The sequence below is a fragment of the Taeniopygia guttata genome, chromosome 3, assembly GCF_048771995.1.
Source record: "Taeniopygia guttata chromosome 3, bTaeGut7.mat, whole genome shotgun sequence".
In the NCBI taxonomy this organism is placed as follows: Eukaryota; Metazoa; Chordata; class Aves; order Passeriformes; family Estrildidae; genus Taeniopygia; species Taeniopygia guttata.
The window spans coordinates 25,112,678-25,129,142 of record NC_133027.1 but is presented as its reverse complement, the minus strand read 5'-3'; the positions used below and the strand labels follow the sequence as shown (position 1 = coordinate 25,129,142).

The following is a 16,465-nucleotide window of genomic DNA, read 5'->3' as shown; positions in this document are numbered from 1 at the left end:
GGAAAGGCTATTTTATTTGCTGCTGGGCAAAAAATTGAGTCGTAGGCAACTCCTCGGCTTGTCCCCGGGTTCCTTTTCAACAACTTGGGAGCTCTGGGCATGGAATTAGCCTGACATTACTTTTCCTGCCCCCAGGTGGGGCCCTGCGCTTTGCACAGGGGCCCTCGGTGGGTCTGGCTGGAGCGAGGTGATGCATCCCGGAGCCATCCCGGAGGGACAGACCCTGGTGCAGCAACTTCAAACCTCTAAGCACCAGAATCTCGGTTTTAACATGTGACTACTTTTGGAGTCAGTGGAACAAATAATATTATCAGAATGCAATTCATCTGTAAGGCATGGTTAACATCTGAGCACGGTAAGTGGAAGCATGTCTGCAAGCTACCTTGGAGCGCAGGGCAGAGAAAAGGATATATACAGACATTTCCAGCAGCTCTTTCCAGGCTTTGTTTCAGTGCAGATACCTGTTGGAATTTCTCATGCTGCAGCCTGTGCCTGTTGTCTGTTCTACTTTCACTATGGTCCTCTGAGGAGAGCCTGGTCCTGCCCCCTTTGCAACTACGTATTAGGTAGGTGAAGAGAGAAACCAGATCCTTGGCCCTTCACTGTTTCACATTTTTATCTAAGCGCTAAAAGAAAAATTAGCACATTTCATAGCAGATAAAGTGATAATAGGTAGGAAAGTTGAAACTCAGTGATCTTAATCAGTATTCCATACATAGGAATTAATAAACTAGAGGCATTTAGTCTAGTTAAATGCACTTTGCCTAAATTCCCACTGATGTGAGAAGCAGGAACTCGGAGGAGGCGGAGCTAAAGAATACGATGGATAATCAGCCATATGCCAGCTCCCAGTGTGCCGCTGACATCTGAAAATGCTAATGTGACCTTGGTGTATAGTGTTTGTGCCTTAATTAAACAGACACACTATTTTTCTAATGCCATGGTGCTTTTTTGCTAATAGTAACAGGTGTTAAAATGAAGTGTAGGGCTGAGGCTGGAGAACGTGTTATCTCCAGGATGTGGGGGTCATTTTTACCCTACAAGACACTGAGTAAGACTTCACTAGTTGGATAGTGTCCTGGCTCTCCTTGAAGCAAGAGGGATGCCTCTTCAAAACTGACAACTGAACTGCATAGGTTTGGGCCCCAAAGATTTTTGTGTCTTTTCCGCTCATTCCAATATAGAAGATTAGGAATCTCCAATTTCAGCAGTGAAACATATCCCCATCAACACTTTTCTAATGTGAGTGTACATCCTGTATTTTATTATTAAAACTTTATTACCTTCTGTATAAAGACCACAGGCAGTTTCAGCATGGTTCTTAAGCACACCCAAGGCATCTTTCAATATTGGTGCTATGGTAAGGACAGTTCAGGTCTCTGTGTACATCCATTCAGTTTAACCTCTCAGCATTCAGGCTGATGAAAAGAGGCCTATGTATGTGTAAGGGAGCTGCTGCCTTTGTGAACTGGGTGCCGAGGTCTAAAGTCCTGCTACCCAGCTGGGCAAGATGAACCAGATTCCTATTCCATTGTCAAACTTGGATTGAGAACTTCCCCTTGAGAACAAGAGAACAAAAGCACATGAAGGTTTATATCTGACCCAATGCACTTATTTTTCCCTTTACTTCTTATGTATGTTGTACCATATCACCAATTTCTTCTGATACTTTTTTCATTTGTAGCTTTTATGGAAATGTAACAACAGTTCTACATGTGTAACCTACAGAACTGACTAAGGATGCAGAAATAAACCTGAAATAAAGGTTTGGATTGTTAATAACTTAACTGCCTCTGTTCTGGAGCAAAACTCAGAAAAGTCATTAGGTTTTTAATTCCTGCAAATATTTTTCCTCTTGAATCAAGATGGTTATAATCTTTCATATCTGTCAAACTTCTGTGGACAGAAGTCCAGCAACTGATGGAAACTGTCCTGATAGTAGAAGAGAAAGTGCTCTCCATTCTCTCCAAGTTTCCTTTTCTGCTGGAAATTAAATCAAAGAGTTATGCACACATACTCATTTCAAGTTTTGAGGAAGACAGAATGCTTGGCAGTTTCTTGCACTCTTACAGAATGCAGCTGTAATCAAGAGAGAATCAGGAAATACAACCAACAGAGTAAATACAAAGAATACAAACGGAAGAAAACAGAGCTGAGAAATGCATGTAAGAAGTGAATTACAAATCAATTAGTCACAAAAATTATTAGATAAATTATTTTTTTATGCATGTGATCTCAGTACAAGAGACAGAGAAGGGCTTTCATCTCCCCTCTCTTATAATAGAAGTGGAATAACACAATTAAATAAAAACAGCAAAATATAAGCAAATAAAAACAACATTTCCACACTAAGCCAGTGTATCTCATTGTTAGAGGATGTCATTGAGGCCAGGAATTTAAACAGATGAAAGTAGTGTGAAGGATATAATGAACGCGGTGGAATCTTGAAAGATATTGAACATTTAGGGGCTAAGCAGCTTTCCAGTGCAAAAAGATTAAACTGTGAAAGGCAGGTTATCCCAGTACTGATCACTGACTGTATGGTTTTAAACCTTGCCTTGTAGGCTTGCACCATCTGACTTGCATCTGCTTTTCTCTGAAGTTGGTCTATCTGCTTGTAGGAAATTGCCTCTTCCCTCCTCATCAGCCCTGAGCCACCATCTAATGAAGCTGATTTCACTGGCTTTTGTTGGCTCAATTAAAAGTTTTCCCACCCCTATTCTTAGTAGTAGAAAAAAAAAAAGATTCTTTAAACCCAAGTTTAGGTTAGTAGTAGTTTTAGTTGTAACAATGTGCATAAAGTGAGTGTCTTAAAAAGAACACAACAGATACCAGAACACAACAGATACCAAATAGAGGAAATATACACTAATACAAGTTTCTGTCAAAATATGAAGCAATTCCAATACATGAGGTATTTAAGTTAAATATTTTACAATGAAATTGGTAAAATATACTAGAGGCATGATTCAGTTTTTGAAACCTATCTCATGCCTTGATAAAACAGCCCTTTGACCATGTTGAGATAGTTAGATCAATAAAGACTAAACAATCCAAATAACAATGTACTGAAAACCAGCTCTCCATTTAACCTCTCCTCACAGCACTACAGTGGGTGTAACTCAGAATTAGGGTTATTGTTTTCATATTTTCCTATGCCAGCTGAGAGTCAAAGATCTCAGGGAAATATGTGTGAGGGTTACTATGGGCTTGGTTAACCTTGCTTTGGGCAGTCAGTAAAGTTTCCTGCACAGAACCAGAACAGTGACTGAAGGTTTCCAGCAAGGCTTAAGTGATGCATGACTTGTTTGAACTATTCATGTGGACTCAAATCATGTTTATCACAGTGGTGTGGTGCATCAGTTTAGGAGCATGCAGTTTAGGAGTGCAATAAGCAGTATGGGGAGAATCCTCCTACCCTTCTGTGTTTAATTCTTTGGTGGCATTTTGTGATGTACCCTGTGCTCACCTCTGAGGGGATGCTGCAATTAGACATCGTTCCCCAAGCCAGCCTTGTGATGGCTTGTGAGGATTGCAGGTAGGTACATTTTGAGAAGACTTTGAACTAACTTCATCTACAGCACAAGGAAGTGTGTCTGCAGAGCACAGTGGGAAGGTGGCATGCCAGGGCATGGTATACTCACTAGTTAAAATCTGCCTTTGCCCAAGCCCAGATCACTTCAGTGGCACCTGGGCCCCATGCCCGCTTCTTGAGTACTCATGGGTGTGGCTTAACAAATCATGTAAAGAAACTTATCAAACAAAATGTAAAGAAACAAATCATGTAAAATAAACTTCTTTTCTGCTCTAGAGGTTTACAGAACACCTGTTCAAGTTATAGATAACAGCAACCTCCTTGATATGATTACCTTCAGAGTCCAAAGGAGCTTTGTAATTACATTATGAAAGGCTGTGCTGGAAGCAAAATAAAAAGAGAACAAGAGAGAAAGTCTTTTCTGCCAAACAAGAACGGGTAGAAGGGAAACAACAAACAAATCTGGATGTGGCCATATTCAGCAAATCCAACAAGTACCAGAATGCTTTGCTTGAGCTGACCCTTAAATTAGGGACCTCCCCCTCCCATTCTTTGCCACCAAGCCTACTGCTGTCCTTGGCAGCTTTTGAGACTGCAGAGAGGACAAAGAGACTACAGTTACATGCATGCTCTTCTGTGGTCTCTCTTCCTGAACCAACTCTTGCACTCTGGTGCATACTGATATTAAAGACCTCAAAACCAGGAACAGATTAATCTTGATTCAGTACTGCCATCATGGATAGGTATGAACAAATGCTCCATTCCTACTCAGCTATCTCTGTATGTGCTGCATTCCTACTGGAGCCACATCTGCATTACATGGGGATCACTGTGCCCATGCTTAGTACAGCATGCATTTACATAATGTTCAGATATTCCAAAATAGGGTACCTATTCTGCCAGCTGGGGATTTGTTCTGGGCTTCTGCTGGACTTCTGACCCATATTTAGGAATTTTCTCTAGGGTAGCCTGCTAGTAACTGTGTTTGACATAGAAAACATACAGACACATGCCTTTAATGTCATGCTTTACTCCGTATGTTATGAACTTAGGAGAGAGTTAGAATTAGGCAAAGTGTAAAGAAGCACCACACAGTTGGGTTTCGCTGACAGCATCAACCTCTGAAGCACATAAATTACAAATTTGCAGGAAGCCTCTAAGGGAAGTGCATCCTCTGGAAGAAACTGCCAGCAATTGCCAGGCAGAGAAGCCATTACAAAACTCCAAGTGTGAGGAAAATGTTACCTACAAAATACCAATAGGAGATTCCCCATAGTGAGGTGCTGTGTTAGTAGAGCCATGGCTTTAGACCGACAAATACAATTTTGATAACAGTGTGTGTTTTGTGAACAGATCTTCAAATTAATTGTACTGATGTCTGCTGCAGGGGTGCAAAGCAATGCCCAACATCACATGTGGGTCTGTGCTAAAGGGTATTAGCTGACTATCTTGGCATCCAAGTTCCATTTTCCATTTGCTATGATATCCTTGTGTCTGTTCACATCCACTTTCAGTTTTGGGATTTTTAGCTGAAATACAGATAGAAAAGCTGAAACAGTTACTTCTCATGGGTAAGAAAATAATCGTTTATTTAATCTCTGAGCATTAGCCATGTACATTCAATTTCAAAAATTAGTGCTATTACCTTGAGACATAGGGTGGGTTGTGACATAAACTGCTCATCCATTTTTTATATCAAGTAAGCTTGATACTGTATTTCAAAGTAATTGAGCCTCATTGCATATTTTGAGTAATTTCTCTATGCCATACAGCAGCAAAAATAAAAACCTGCCAAATAATTAAATAAGCCTAGAAACTTTTGTGGTTTTTCTTTAAATGATTCCTATTACCTTAAATATGACCCAGGAAAAAAAAAAAATCTGTAATTTTCCCAGTGTTTTCAAATGTTTTGCTATTGCATTTGGGTAAAATGCCCCCAAAATGCCCAGAGAACAGTTCGAATAGATGGCAACCTTAGAAACTGTGAGGTTAGTGTCATGGTGTAGTCAAATCAGCAAACAAAGACTGTCTCTGCTTGGGTGTCAGTTTTCACAGCCATACGGCTTTAAACTGGGTAGTATCAGTTTAAGAGCACTGGGAAGCTTTTTTCTCTTATTGGGTATGGCTGGAAACTCCCCCAAGCTGCAGAGTTTAAACAGCCGTGGGGAACTTGCCTGTGCTGGGTGGAGTCTGAGTTAAGGTCCGAAGGTAAGAGCTTAAACATTCCTTTTTTTAAAAGCATTTGAATGGCTATTTTTAAGTGAAACGGCTAAGTTTTTTAGGGCACCTCTTGGTGTAATGTAAATTTTCTCCTCTCCTTTGTCTGTGTACCAGGTAGACTAAAAATGCCTTGATAATTATTCACCAGTGGAAGCTGCGGGAGAGAAAATGCCAGAGAAAGCTGTGTTATAATCAGTAAATTAATTCTGTGGTGCAATTTGGAGCTAGCCAAGGCAGCCATGAAACAACTAGGAGGAGAAAGTGCAAGTGTCGAGCACTGTGTTGTTTCTTCTAGGTTTGAGCAGGAAAGCTGGCCCGTGGGATATGCTGGACTCTAATTAATCTCATCTCCAGGGCTAAGCAGCACTTCATGCTGAGTGCTTCTGTTTTTGGAAGATGATGATCTCTTAAATTGTTCTTGCATCCCTGAGATGTGTGCTCAAAAAATTCTGGACAGGCCTGTTATTAAGGCTCACAAGGCAATAGGAAATAGGATATAATTGTGGCTTTTAGACAAAAAACATTTTTTAAAATTGTATGTAGTCAAATTTTCTGTTGAGGCTTTTGCTAGATATCAGGGCAGTGTATGCAAGATGCAGTTATTTATTTTTCTGCAGCATAAATTCATAACATGAACCAGTTCTTCAGCAGTGTCTGGGTTAGTGCAGTAGTCCCCAAATGTCCTGAGTAGAGATGTATTTTGGCTATAGTAATCAGATATTACTTAATTAAAATTAGAAGGTTTTCCACACCTTTTCTCAACTGTCCCTGGACATTTGACCATTTGTACTTTTTTTTGAGAGTCAGTTTTCTTCAGCAGGAGCAGTCAGACATGGCTTTTCAGGAGCAACACCAGCTCATACCATGGACTGGTTGTAAGCCTGGTGGTTTGTACTGTTGTTGTGAATTACATCTCTTTTTTTGTCCTCCTGCCATATGGTCTGGCTGATGAATGATAACACATTTCTCTGGCACTTGTATAACTTTAACAGTTCAGTAATTCATCGAGCATTTGATAGTTTACTTCCACTAGGAGTCATAAATCCACCCAGCTTCCATAGCTGCCCAGTGGCATGGCATGCTCCAAATGCATATTGAAAATCAGTATAAATATTTACAGACTAGGACCAGCTGATAGATCTAAGTTAATGCAATTAATTCAGCTGCTTGTGTGCTCAGCTTTGGACTGAGTGGTGGAGCTTCCACTGCTTCATTTGCAGTACTTAGTCAATAACCTGTATTCCAGTTGCTGCTCAGATAATATGACCACCCACAAATAACAATTCCAGATAGGTATTTAGAAACAGTGCATCTGTTACATCTGCTTGAGCCTTTTAAGCTTTATGGGTGTGATGTTATTCCTTTCCCAGGTGGGACGAGTAGGGTAGTGGGATTTGGCACGTCAGTTACTATCCCAGAGGCTGTTCCTTACCTTCCTTGTGCAAACAAAGTGAATGATTTACTACAGTCTGGCAGTCCCAGGACAAGTACAACTAGCTTCAAAATCCTCAGTGTCTATGTTGTGTGTTGCCCAGTTCTTCATCACCTTAGGTTATCAGTGTCAGGGGTTTTTCTGTTTCCTTGAATGAGCTGTCTGGTGGTGGCAGAATCCTACAACTTCTGAAAAGTGTTAGCTTTTAGTACCAAGTCTTGGAAGATTTTGAATTATTTCAATATGATTTTCAGATAATAGCTACTCATCTTACTGAATAATGTAATACAGATATTCTATACTTCCCTTACACAAATTGTAACTTATACAGAAAGACCCAATGACCATTTTTAATTAAGGCAAACAGTAAGGAATGGGTGACAGATATACAAGATTACATGGCTACTAATAAAGCATCAACATATTCTATCAAAAATGGATCAACTTTTTAAAACAGTACATCCTGAAAGTCTCTTAATAAAACTAGAAAAATTGTGAAGGTCTGAGTGAAATCCTGAGACCTTGGCTCTGTAGGGTGTACCTTTCCCCAGGTAAACGAAAAAAGGTGTTGAGAGCCTGGATGAATAGGTTTGCTTTTTTAACATAGAAGTTGCCAAGTTTCTTGTTAGTCAAGAGCTGTATCTTCTGATCTTTAGGGAATCTCAGGTGTCAGTACTCACAGGGTAATGGGCAACTAAACTGAGCCCACCAGACAAGACTCAGGTCCAGACCCACTAACTGAATGAAAGTAGCTGCCTGTATGTGAGCTACAGGTGTCAGGTCCTGTATAGTCAATGGAGATGCATTCAGCAGATCTAAAGACTAAGGTGACTTTTAACCAAAACTCAAGAGGATTTTTTTTGTTTAGTTTTTTGTTTGTTTGTAGGTTTTTTTTTTTTTATTGGTGGTGGTTTTGGGGTTTTTTTCTTGGTTTTTTTTTTTTTTTTTCTGTGTTGGAATGTTAAGGTAACTAAAATCCACTCAGAGCTGAAGAGTTTTTTTTTAATTAAAATATATTATGGCAAATTTTAATTCTATGTTTGTCATTGTTCTTATCACAAAATTTAATGCCACATAGAATCTCTTATTCATGTGAAGTGATAAAATGATACCTGAGGCTTCTTGCTCCTATTCTTCTTCTGCAAACAAAAGATAATATTTCCAGGAGGATTGAGGTTCATATACTTGTTACTTCAGTCATTGGCTTTTTTAGTTAAAGTCTAATTTACTGTAAGTTTCTGTGCATTACAAGGTGGGGCAATGTGTGTTGAAATGATAGAGATGCAACGAAGCTGAAAAGTATGATAATGAAAGAAGCACTAGCTAGTTGTTGTGAACTATGTTGATGAACTGCCCTACAGTGAAAAGTAGGCACATAGGATGCAGAAACTAATAAAGCATTGTCCCTAGAGCCAAATATTGTAATTAGGAACAACTATTTGCACTTTAAAACTGAACATACTTTTCCCCATATTATGTATTTGGATTATATTTACTAAATTACTCCAAATATCCCTATTTATTTTAGTAACATGATTTGGTTCTTACTGGAATTGCTCAAGGGAGAACTCTCAATCTTGTTTTTTATTTAAGTCAAGTTTGGGCAAAATATGTTCTAAATGTACTTTATTTTAAGTTCACCTACAAAGCACTGTGGCTTGAAGAAAACATACCACTGGAGTATAGTGAGGCTGATTCAAAAAAGGAATGTCAAGTGGATGCAAGGTGTGACAAATGTAATGTTGCAGCTTTGGCTTTAACTCTGGGAAAACTGGAGTCATCTGGAAATTTTTTTAAGTGAGGCACTCTGAACCATTAGGATATGATTAGGAAATATGTTTTAAAGTGTTTTTTTCCTTCTGATCATCAGTGTATGATACAAGCATCTTTGTGAAGGGGAATGCTATTTGTGCTGTTTTAGTAATTGGGACACGAAGCACAGAGGAATTAAGGCCTGGATGTAGCAATGCTTATGCCCACACCTGACACTGCCAGTGCAGCTGGTTGCCCCGTGTATGAACCAGCTCGGTAGGGATGTGCTGTCTCTGTGGCGTGCTCTGGGAGAGGCGCAGTTACAGCAAACAGCAGCAGCCTCGGTGTGCCAGTCCCTGGAAACACAGGGCCCCCATGCCCCAGGGGGTACTTCTAGGGCATGTGAAGCCAGTGCAGCTGGGTTCCACATCTGGCTTCAAGGGACACCTCAAGGCTGCCATAAGCAGCAAGGAAATGGGCTGCAGCCATGCAGGATGGCTGAGGAAGCTCATCCTGTTTCATGGAATAAAGGGAATATCAACGATTCATTCACCCCATTTGAGGAAAGAAATGGTCTGCATATGAAGCTGCAAAATGCACATATGACAAACAAAGCTAGCCAAATTTCAGCCTACAGGTAAAACATGTTTTCCTTTCCTTCTTTTCAATGATGATGATGGCAATGAGGCTAAGTGAGTAATTTCCCTGAGGATGTGGAAGGATTTTCAGTAGCTTTGTATAATTGTTTTCATAGGCAGCAGTATTCCCCCTGTAGCTAGGGGCTCATACCATTTGTTTAAACAGGTCTGTGTTTGCTTCCAATCATAAGAAATCTCCCCAGCAGCACTGAGGAAGGCTTTACAGATTCATGTATCTTTCCTTTCCTAGCACTGGCTGTGTGGTGTCACGGGTCTGTCTCTCATTTTATGTTTTGAACCAAATGAAGTTTAAAATTCAACAGGCATAGTGAGAATAAAAGGTGCTACCTCCCCTCAAAATAATGGTGCTTAAAACACCAGTTTTATGAAATACTGTTTTCTGCTTAGTATCTTTCAGGGAACCAGGAGCTCAGGAACATGTCAGGGAAGCCCAGGCTTACCTACTTGAATGGAAGGGGCCGGATGGAGCCCATACGATGGCTGTTGGCAGCAGCTGGTGTGGAGGTTGGTTGACATTTTCAGTAGAGTGCTACAGACTGGTGTTCTCTACTTTCCTCAGTGAAGGACAATTTAACATGCATGTGGCTGATAAAAGCTGCATGAGGGTAGCTAAATTCTTTTGTCCAGTGGCACTGCATGTTTGTCACTACCTTTTTCCATGGGTGATACTTGGGGTGCAAATTCTGTAGCATTTAGAGTTTATTAGAAGTAGTAGCAATTTCCTGACGTGATTAATCATAAGGGGACAAAGTGGGGATTTATTTAAAGGGCCTTTATTAATTGTAAGTTATCTAGCTGTGCTAAAGCACCTTAACTCAATCTTAAGCTTGCAGTTGCAATGTGTGTAAACTGGGGTGGGGTTAGAAATACTTGCTATACCTTGTGCTTCCCTTGGCACTGGCTCCAGCCTGTCTTGTTTCTGTAGATGCCTGTTTGTGCCTGGTCTTCAGTTATTTCTGAATCAGTGCACTGATGCAGAAGTGTCCAGGCCCTCCTTCTGCTCCCCATCAGCTGTCAGGGAGTGTGCAGGATCCTTGGGACATCTGCGCCTAAATAGTGCAGCTGAAGATCTGGTCCATTACTTGACTCAGTAATTTTGGACATGGTTATGTGCTATCACTTAACAGAATTAAAATGTTCAAATACAGCAGTGTGACACAATTTTCACTCCTTTTTCAGTTTGAAGAAGTTTATTTGGAAACAAAAGAGCAGTATGACAAGTTAATCAAAGGTAAGAATCCTGATACCTGAGACTTAGTCCTTCAAAATAATTGTCCAGCCTAGCTAAACTTATGGTTTAAAATAGTTTATTTAAATCAGTGGAAACTTCTGGGTGCACACCTTGAATAGTGCAATACTAATTTTGAGTAACCTGTTATTTCCAGTGCCAAATAACTGGTATAAGCTAAAAGCCAGAGCTTCTGTGATTGTGTTTATTGTAGTACATTAAACAGGAAAACACTTACCTATGCTGTTGAATTGTTAGCATGGTGCCCGGCACATTTTTGGTCCAGGGCAAATAGAACTGCCTGAGATTGAAGCTTTCCCTAGTTAAAAGCCATGGAGCCAGCAGGGAGACCCGTGGAAAGCCTGGCATGGTCAAAGCAGTATGCCATGAAGGCTTCATGCCAACCTTGGGAGCATGACCAGCTGTTCCCACACACCGGTGCAGACCCTGAGCCACTGCCCTTGATATCTGGCCAGAAGAAATCCAGCAGTGAGCCCTCTACAGACACCCTGGAAAGAAAAGACCTTCCTGCAGAGTGGGGAAGGAGTTGGGACAGTGAGGAGCAGCAGAGAGTGCATTTTCCCTACAGTTTACCTGCTGCCCAAGACACGTGAGCGAAACCTTGGGGCAGACTGGGCTTGCCATACAAGCCATACAAGGAGACTTGGAAGAGGTCTTGCCTGCATTGTGGCTGAGCTCAGAAGGATAAAGCTGTGTCTAAAGAAATTCTGTCAAGGAAAACTAAATGAACAAAAATAAGATAGAAGTGGTATTAAGTAAATAGGAATTAAATTTGCAGGTCCAGTTTGCTGGGACTCTTACAATGTGGGAGGACAGTGCAGTGTACACAAACCAATTATAGCTCTAAATGTAAGAGCACAGGTACTGAAACCCCAGATTTCTATATCCTTCACAAGACTAGGTTACCTAGAAAGAGTGGTACTGTAACCAGGATTGTATCTGCGCTTATTGATATCCAGAGAGAAGAATTAAATGGTGGTGAAAAGGATAGGGAAGTTTTATAAAGAAATCAAGCATTTTATGTCTATGCATTGAGTTTAAGACACTGAGAAAACAAAGAAAAAAGGTGTGGTTTAATAGAATGGGTTGAAGAAAAATAGATAAATTAGTCATCCTGATAAAGGGACCTCTGGAATGTTGCCAGTTGTGCAGGGCAGGACTCGACAAGAGCAACTCCACATTACTTCTCCCTTAAACTTTTTTTTTTCTCCCTACCAATATGATTTTTGACAGTTTCCTGTGTTTAGACGCCACCACATCATTAGACTAGCCTAGGCATGACTTTGGCCCGTGCCAGCTGATGGCCCTGCAGGCAGTGCCCCAGCAGTGTCAGGATGATGGCTGGGCCAGGGGCTGTTCCCAACAGGCAGCTTGCAGAGAGACAGCTGTTTTGGAGGCAAAGAGAGTTAAACAGCTTTAGCCTGTGCAGACCTGTGCTTGTTGGCCTGTGGGGTGACTAACCTGCCACAATCTGTGCAGCCAAAGGTTGCCCAAGTGGTACCTGGATATCAGGGAGCTCTGCTGGTTGGTTGCAAATAGCAGGTGATTGTTTTTAATGTTTCTGCACAGACCACCTTTGGACAGCACAATCCAATCCCTGGAATTACTGGTCAACTCCTTTTAATCCTGCATATGTATTCTGTGCTGTAGTTATGTGAAGTGGTTCTCCCTGCAAAATGAGGGAGAAGAGGTAATCCACTACAGATTTTTAAGAGGGATTCCTCTGTTATGTAAATAAGGAACAAATGCTGTATTCAGTCATATTTACTGTGTTGCTTTTTGTCAAGGGCCAGAAAGACAAATGTTATTTTTCACTTCACATCTTTCTGCTGAAAAATATCCTTCCAGATCTATTAGTTTTCCTATTCTATTGTTTCTGCTAGATAGATACCAAGTAATGTTTCTTCCTTAAGATGCAGAGGTGTGTTCTGGAAAGACAAGAACACATGTGATCTTTCTGTGAATGTTTACAAGAAGCAAATACAAGCTATTTCTTGCTCCAGAGATAACTACTCTTTGAATTTCAACTGTAAATTAATAATATAAAATGAGTGAAGAATATTAATTCTAGCCTAGCAAGGTATTCTAACAGCTCTGGAGAAAAAGACAGGCAGATGGGCCTGTTAAAATGGAACTTCATATCTGAAAGAAAGATTCACCAAACAGATGTAAATTGAGTGATTAAAAGAAATTATTAACTTTGAGCAATGCAAGTGGCAGCTGCCTATTTGGGTTTGGAGTTCTGCTGTGATTATAAACAGGGCAGGATTGTTCTCAGGATGCCATTAGTGTGTAGATGGCGGAGGGAGTGTCTCCAAAAACAGTGAACTAGTACAGTAGAAAACTGGTCTAGAATAGACTGACTTTGCAATGCTAAATCTCTGTGTGTACTTAGCTCTCAGAGCTGCTTCAGTGAAAGCTCGGACAATTGCTCCTACCAGCACCAGCAGAAAATGGGACTATAAAGATGTTTCTATATAGGCATAAATTGTTGTAGAATGGCACTGAGACTAGGCCTGTAAAATCTATGGGGACACTCTAACTCTGGTCCTGAAGTGAGTGTGTGAAACCTTTTCAAACACCGACAGCTGTCACAGGCTCTGCCTTTAGCTCTGTGGCTTCAGGATGTTTAAAGTGGCCTGACCCCTTCCTGTATTCCAGTAGCTTGGTCTTGCTACAGTACTACTCATGTATGGCCCTGACAGGGAATTGATCTGCATTCAAGAGAACTGGATTTTTTTAGAAGTTCATATTTACCATGTATCTTTATTCTCCTCCTATTCCTTGGGTTGGAAGTACTGGTTTGGGCTTTTCCTGCCAGCAGGAGGCCGGCTCCAGAAGTGCAGAGGTACAGGCAGGGCCAACTCCCACCAGCCACTGAAGCTCTGTCAGTGCTGTCAAGCCCAGAGCCCAGCTGTGCTGTGGTGGCTTTGCTGCAGGAGTGTGATGCAGGCTGTTTGATCTTCCCCACAATGTTAGCTGAGTGCTGTGAGTTTTACAGTTAGAGCAAGACATCAGTGGTCTCCTACACTGCAAGAGAAATGTGCTCAGTGTCTCACTCTCCTGTACACCTTGCAGTCTAGGAGGACTAACAGGTTTTCCTTCACCTCTCCACCCTAGATGGATTCCTGCTCTTCCAGCAAGTGCCCCTGGTTGAGATCGATGGGATGAAGATGGTGCAGACCAGGGCCATCATGAGCTACATAGCAGGGAAATATAATCTCTATGGGAAAGACTTGAAGGAGAGAGCCCTGTATGTAACACTTCCTATCACTAACACAGCTGTCTGTTATTTGATAGTTACATTATATAAACCAAATTCAATCCTGTAAATCCCATATAAAGGCATCAAAAAGGCTAACAATAAGATTTAACCACTGCTTCTAAAATGCTCCGAACACAAATAGGCTTCTGTTCTTTTAGAAAAATATTCAGGTTTCGTTCATGCTTAGTTTTGGCTGTGAAAATTGGCACTATGTTGGCGATATAAAATTCCTGTAAGTTGCCTTTGTTAATTGGAAAACAGATGAAATAACTTCTGTGCTTTTTTTCTACCATCTTCCCCTGCCCAATAGGATTGATATGTATGTGGAGGGAATATCAGATCTGATGCAAATGATTTTGGTGTTTCCTTTCTCTCCACCTGATGCAAAGGAGAAAAATCTTGAGTCAATTAAGGAGAGAGCAACTAACAGGTACTTTCCAGTCTTTGAAAAGGTAAGTGACAGGAAGTATGTGTCCATAAAACTTGAGATTATCCAAAAAGTTTCTGCAAAATAAGAATGTAGTGTAGGTCAGTTCCCAATCCTCAGCTTTTTTTTGCTAGCAAAAAAGGGGAAATACAGCAGCACATCTTCCTGTCTTTGTTTGCTTGTGTTGTCAGGTCTGTGGTATTTGAACATCTGTGAAGCAATATGTTCTCAGCTGTACAGAAAAACTTTTCACTAAAAGTTTTGTGATTATTTTTCTTGAAGAAGCAGTTATATATTGTTTAAAGCGCATCTCTCTCCCATACTTAATTTCATTTAGAAAAATTTCCCTGGAGGAATACAAAAATCCCTTGTACACACATCAGGGAGAGAGGAGTACTTGAGTAAAATAACAGTCACAGATTTATAAAACAATAACCCCAACCCATATGATTCATGCATCTGGCAATATTTCCCGATTTTGTAATAATGATCTAGTTTTTTTGGAAAACAGTAATAAAGGCTGAACATCACACAAGTTCTTGGCACTAAAATGGTCTTTTCCCAAAGGCAGGGATTTTCTTTAGTTAGTTGTTGCAATTCTGCATTTCTAAGTTTCCTTCCTTATATCATCATAGGACATCACTTCACATGAAGCATCTAAATGGAAATTCTATGTATTCCTTAAATTGCTTGTTGCTTCCTCCATTATCCCTATTTCTAATTCTAGGACTGTTACTAGTCTACTTAAGCACATGCTTTTGTTTCTGTTCCTAGAGCCCATCATCATTCATTATTACTGAGTGACCCAAGTTTGTAGTCTGTGTATTAGAACGCAAAATGAACAAAACTTAATTTTTTCCCATCAATAATGAAATTTAGGCTTGGCTTCAGCTGAAAAGTCCACCCTGAAATTTCAGATAGAATTGCTGCTCAGCTCTGCAGCTGTGCTGTGAGGCTTAGCTGCTGAGGATGACCATAAGCCCCACTCTCACCTGCAGCCCACATTTTCTTGTCTTCTCCAGGTTTTGAAACAACATGGCCAAGACTTTCTTGTGGGCAACAAATTCAGCTGGGCAGATGTTCAGCTTATAGAAGCCATCTTAGCAGTGGAGGAGAAAGTTCCTGATGTGCTCTCAGGGTTTCCTCAGTTGCAGGTAATTTAATTACTGAGTATGCTGTATTCAGGAGCTAGAGGTCAGTCCTGAAGTAATCATCTCCCCATGTTGGGTAAATCACATTTTTGTGGCTGGAATTCCTCTTTTTTTTTTTTTTTTTCAGGTGTTTAAAACCAAAATGAGCAATATACCTACAATTAAGAAGTTCCTGCAGCCTGGCAGCCCAAGGAAACCCCCACCAGATGCCCATTATGTAGAAACTGTGTTGAAGGTTTTTAAGAAATAAAAGCCTTGCTACCTTTGGCGAGACCCAAAATGCTGGGAGAGTGGGGAAAGCAGAGCAGCAACCCCAATCCCTAAACCAAAGGAGAAGAAAGCTCAGCAAATTCGTGTTGTTTTAGTTAAAACCAGTGCTAGAGGAACAAAGCAACCCATACCAGAAATAAATCATTCTGTTACACTGCCAATGTGACAGCAGCTTTGTCTTTATTGATATCAAATGCTTGGCAAAACATGAAAACAAAGGAGTATGGAGCCAAATAACTATTTGTAGGATCGGGAATTTATTAGTAAAAGAACACTGCAGTGTTAGTATTGTCAGAATGTAACTTGTTGGATTATTTTTCTGTATAAATCAGGTATTTCAAACCTGTATGATCATACCAGCTGCTTACAAATATATTACCTCTTGAGATCAAAGTGTTGTGAAAGCAAGGTGCAGTCTGTTTTGCAGACTCTGGCAAGGCAGAGGGGGTTTATTTCTACACATTTAGGACAGAACACAGAGCAACAGATACTCAAGGTCAATTTA

General features: G+C 40.5%; 1 protein-coding gene across 2 annotated transcripts; it reads left to right on the top strand.

Moving 5' to 3' along the window:
* The first annotated feature begins 335 nt into the window (after window positions 1-335).
* On the top strand, window positions 336-16,121 carry LOC100218258 (glutathione S-transferase). Of its 2 annotated transcripts, none has more exons than XM_072926440.1 (7): window positions 336-355; window positions 9,986-10,102; window positions 10,778-10,829; window positions 13,968-14,100; window positions 14,423-14,564; window positions 15,562-15,693; window positions 15,818-16,121. In XM_072926440.1, the coding sequence occupies exons 2-7, from the start codon at window positions 10,016-10,018 to the stop codon at window positions 15,938-15,940; spliced, it is 669 nt and encodes a 222-aa protein (XP_072782541.1). In that variant the 5' UTR covers window positions 336-355; window positions 9,986-10,015; the 3' UTR covers window positions 15,941-16,121. The 2 variants fall into 2 exon arrangements, with proteins under 2 accessions (XP_072782541.1, XP_002193687.4); XM_002193651.7 differs by lacking the exon at window positions 336-355 and adding an exon at window positions 5,637-5,743.
* The last annotated feature ends 344 nt before the right edge of the window (window positions 16,122-16,465 follow it).

What these genes read in the sequence shown, in the direction of transcription:
- LOC100218258 (XM_072926440.1), top strand. Translation starts at nt 10,016, where the DNA reads ATGTCAGGGAAGCCCAGGCTTACCTACTTGAATGGAAGGGGCCGGATG. An exon ending in GACTTGAAGGAGAGAGCCCT is followed by an intron (nt 14,101 to 14,422) that starts GTATGTAACACT and finishes CCTGCCCAATAG; the next exon opens with GATTGATATGTATGTGGAGG. An exon ending in CAGGGTTTCCTCAGTTGCAG is followed by an intron (nt 15,694 to 15,817) that starts GTAATTTAATTA and finishes TTTTTTTTTCAG; the next exon opens with GTGTTTAAAACCAAAATGAG.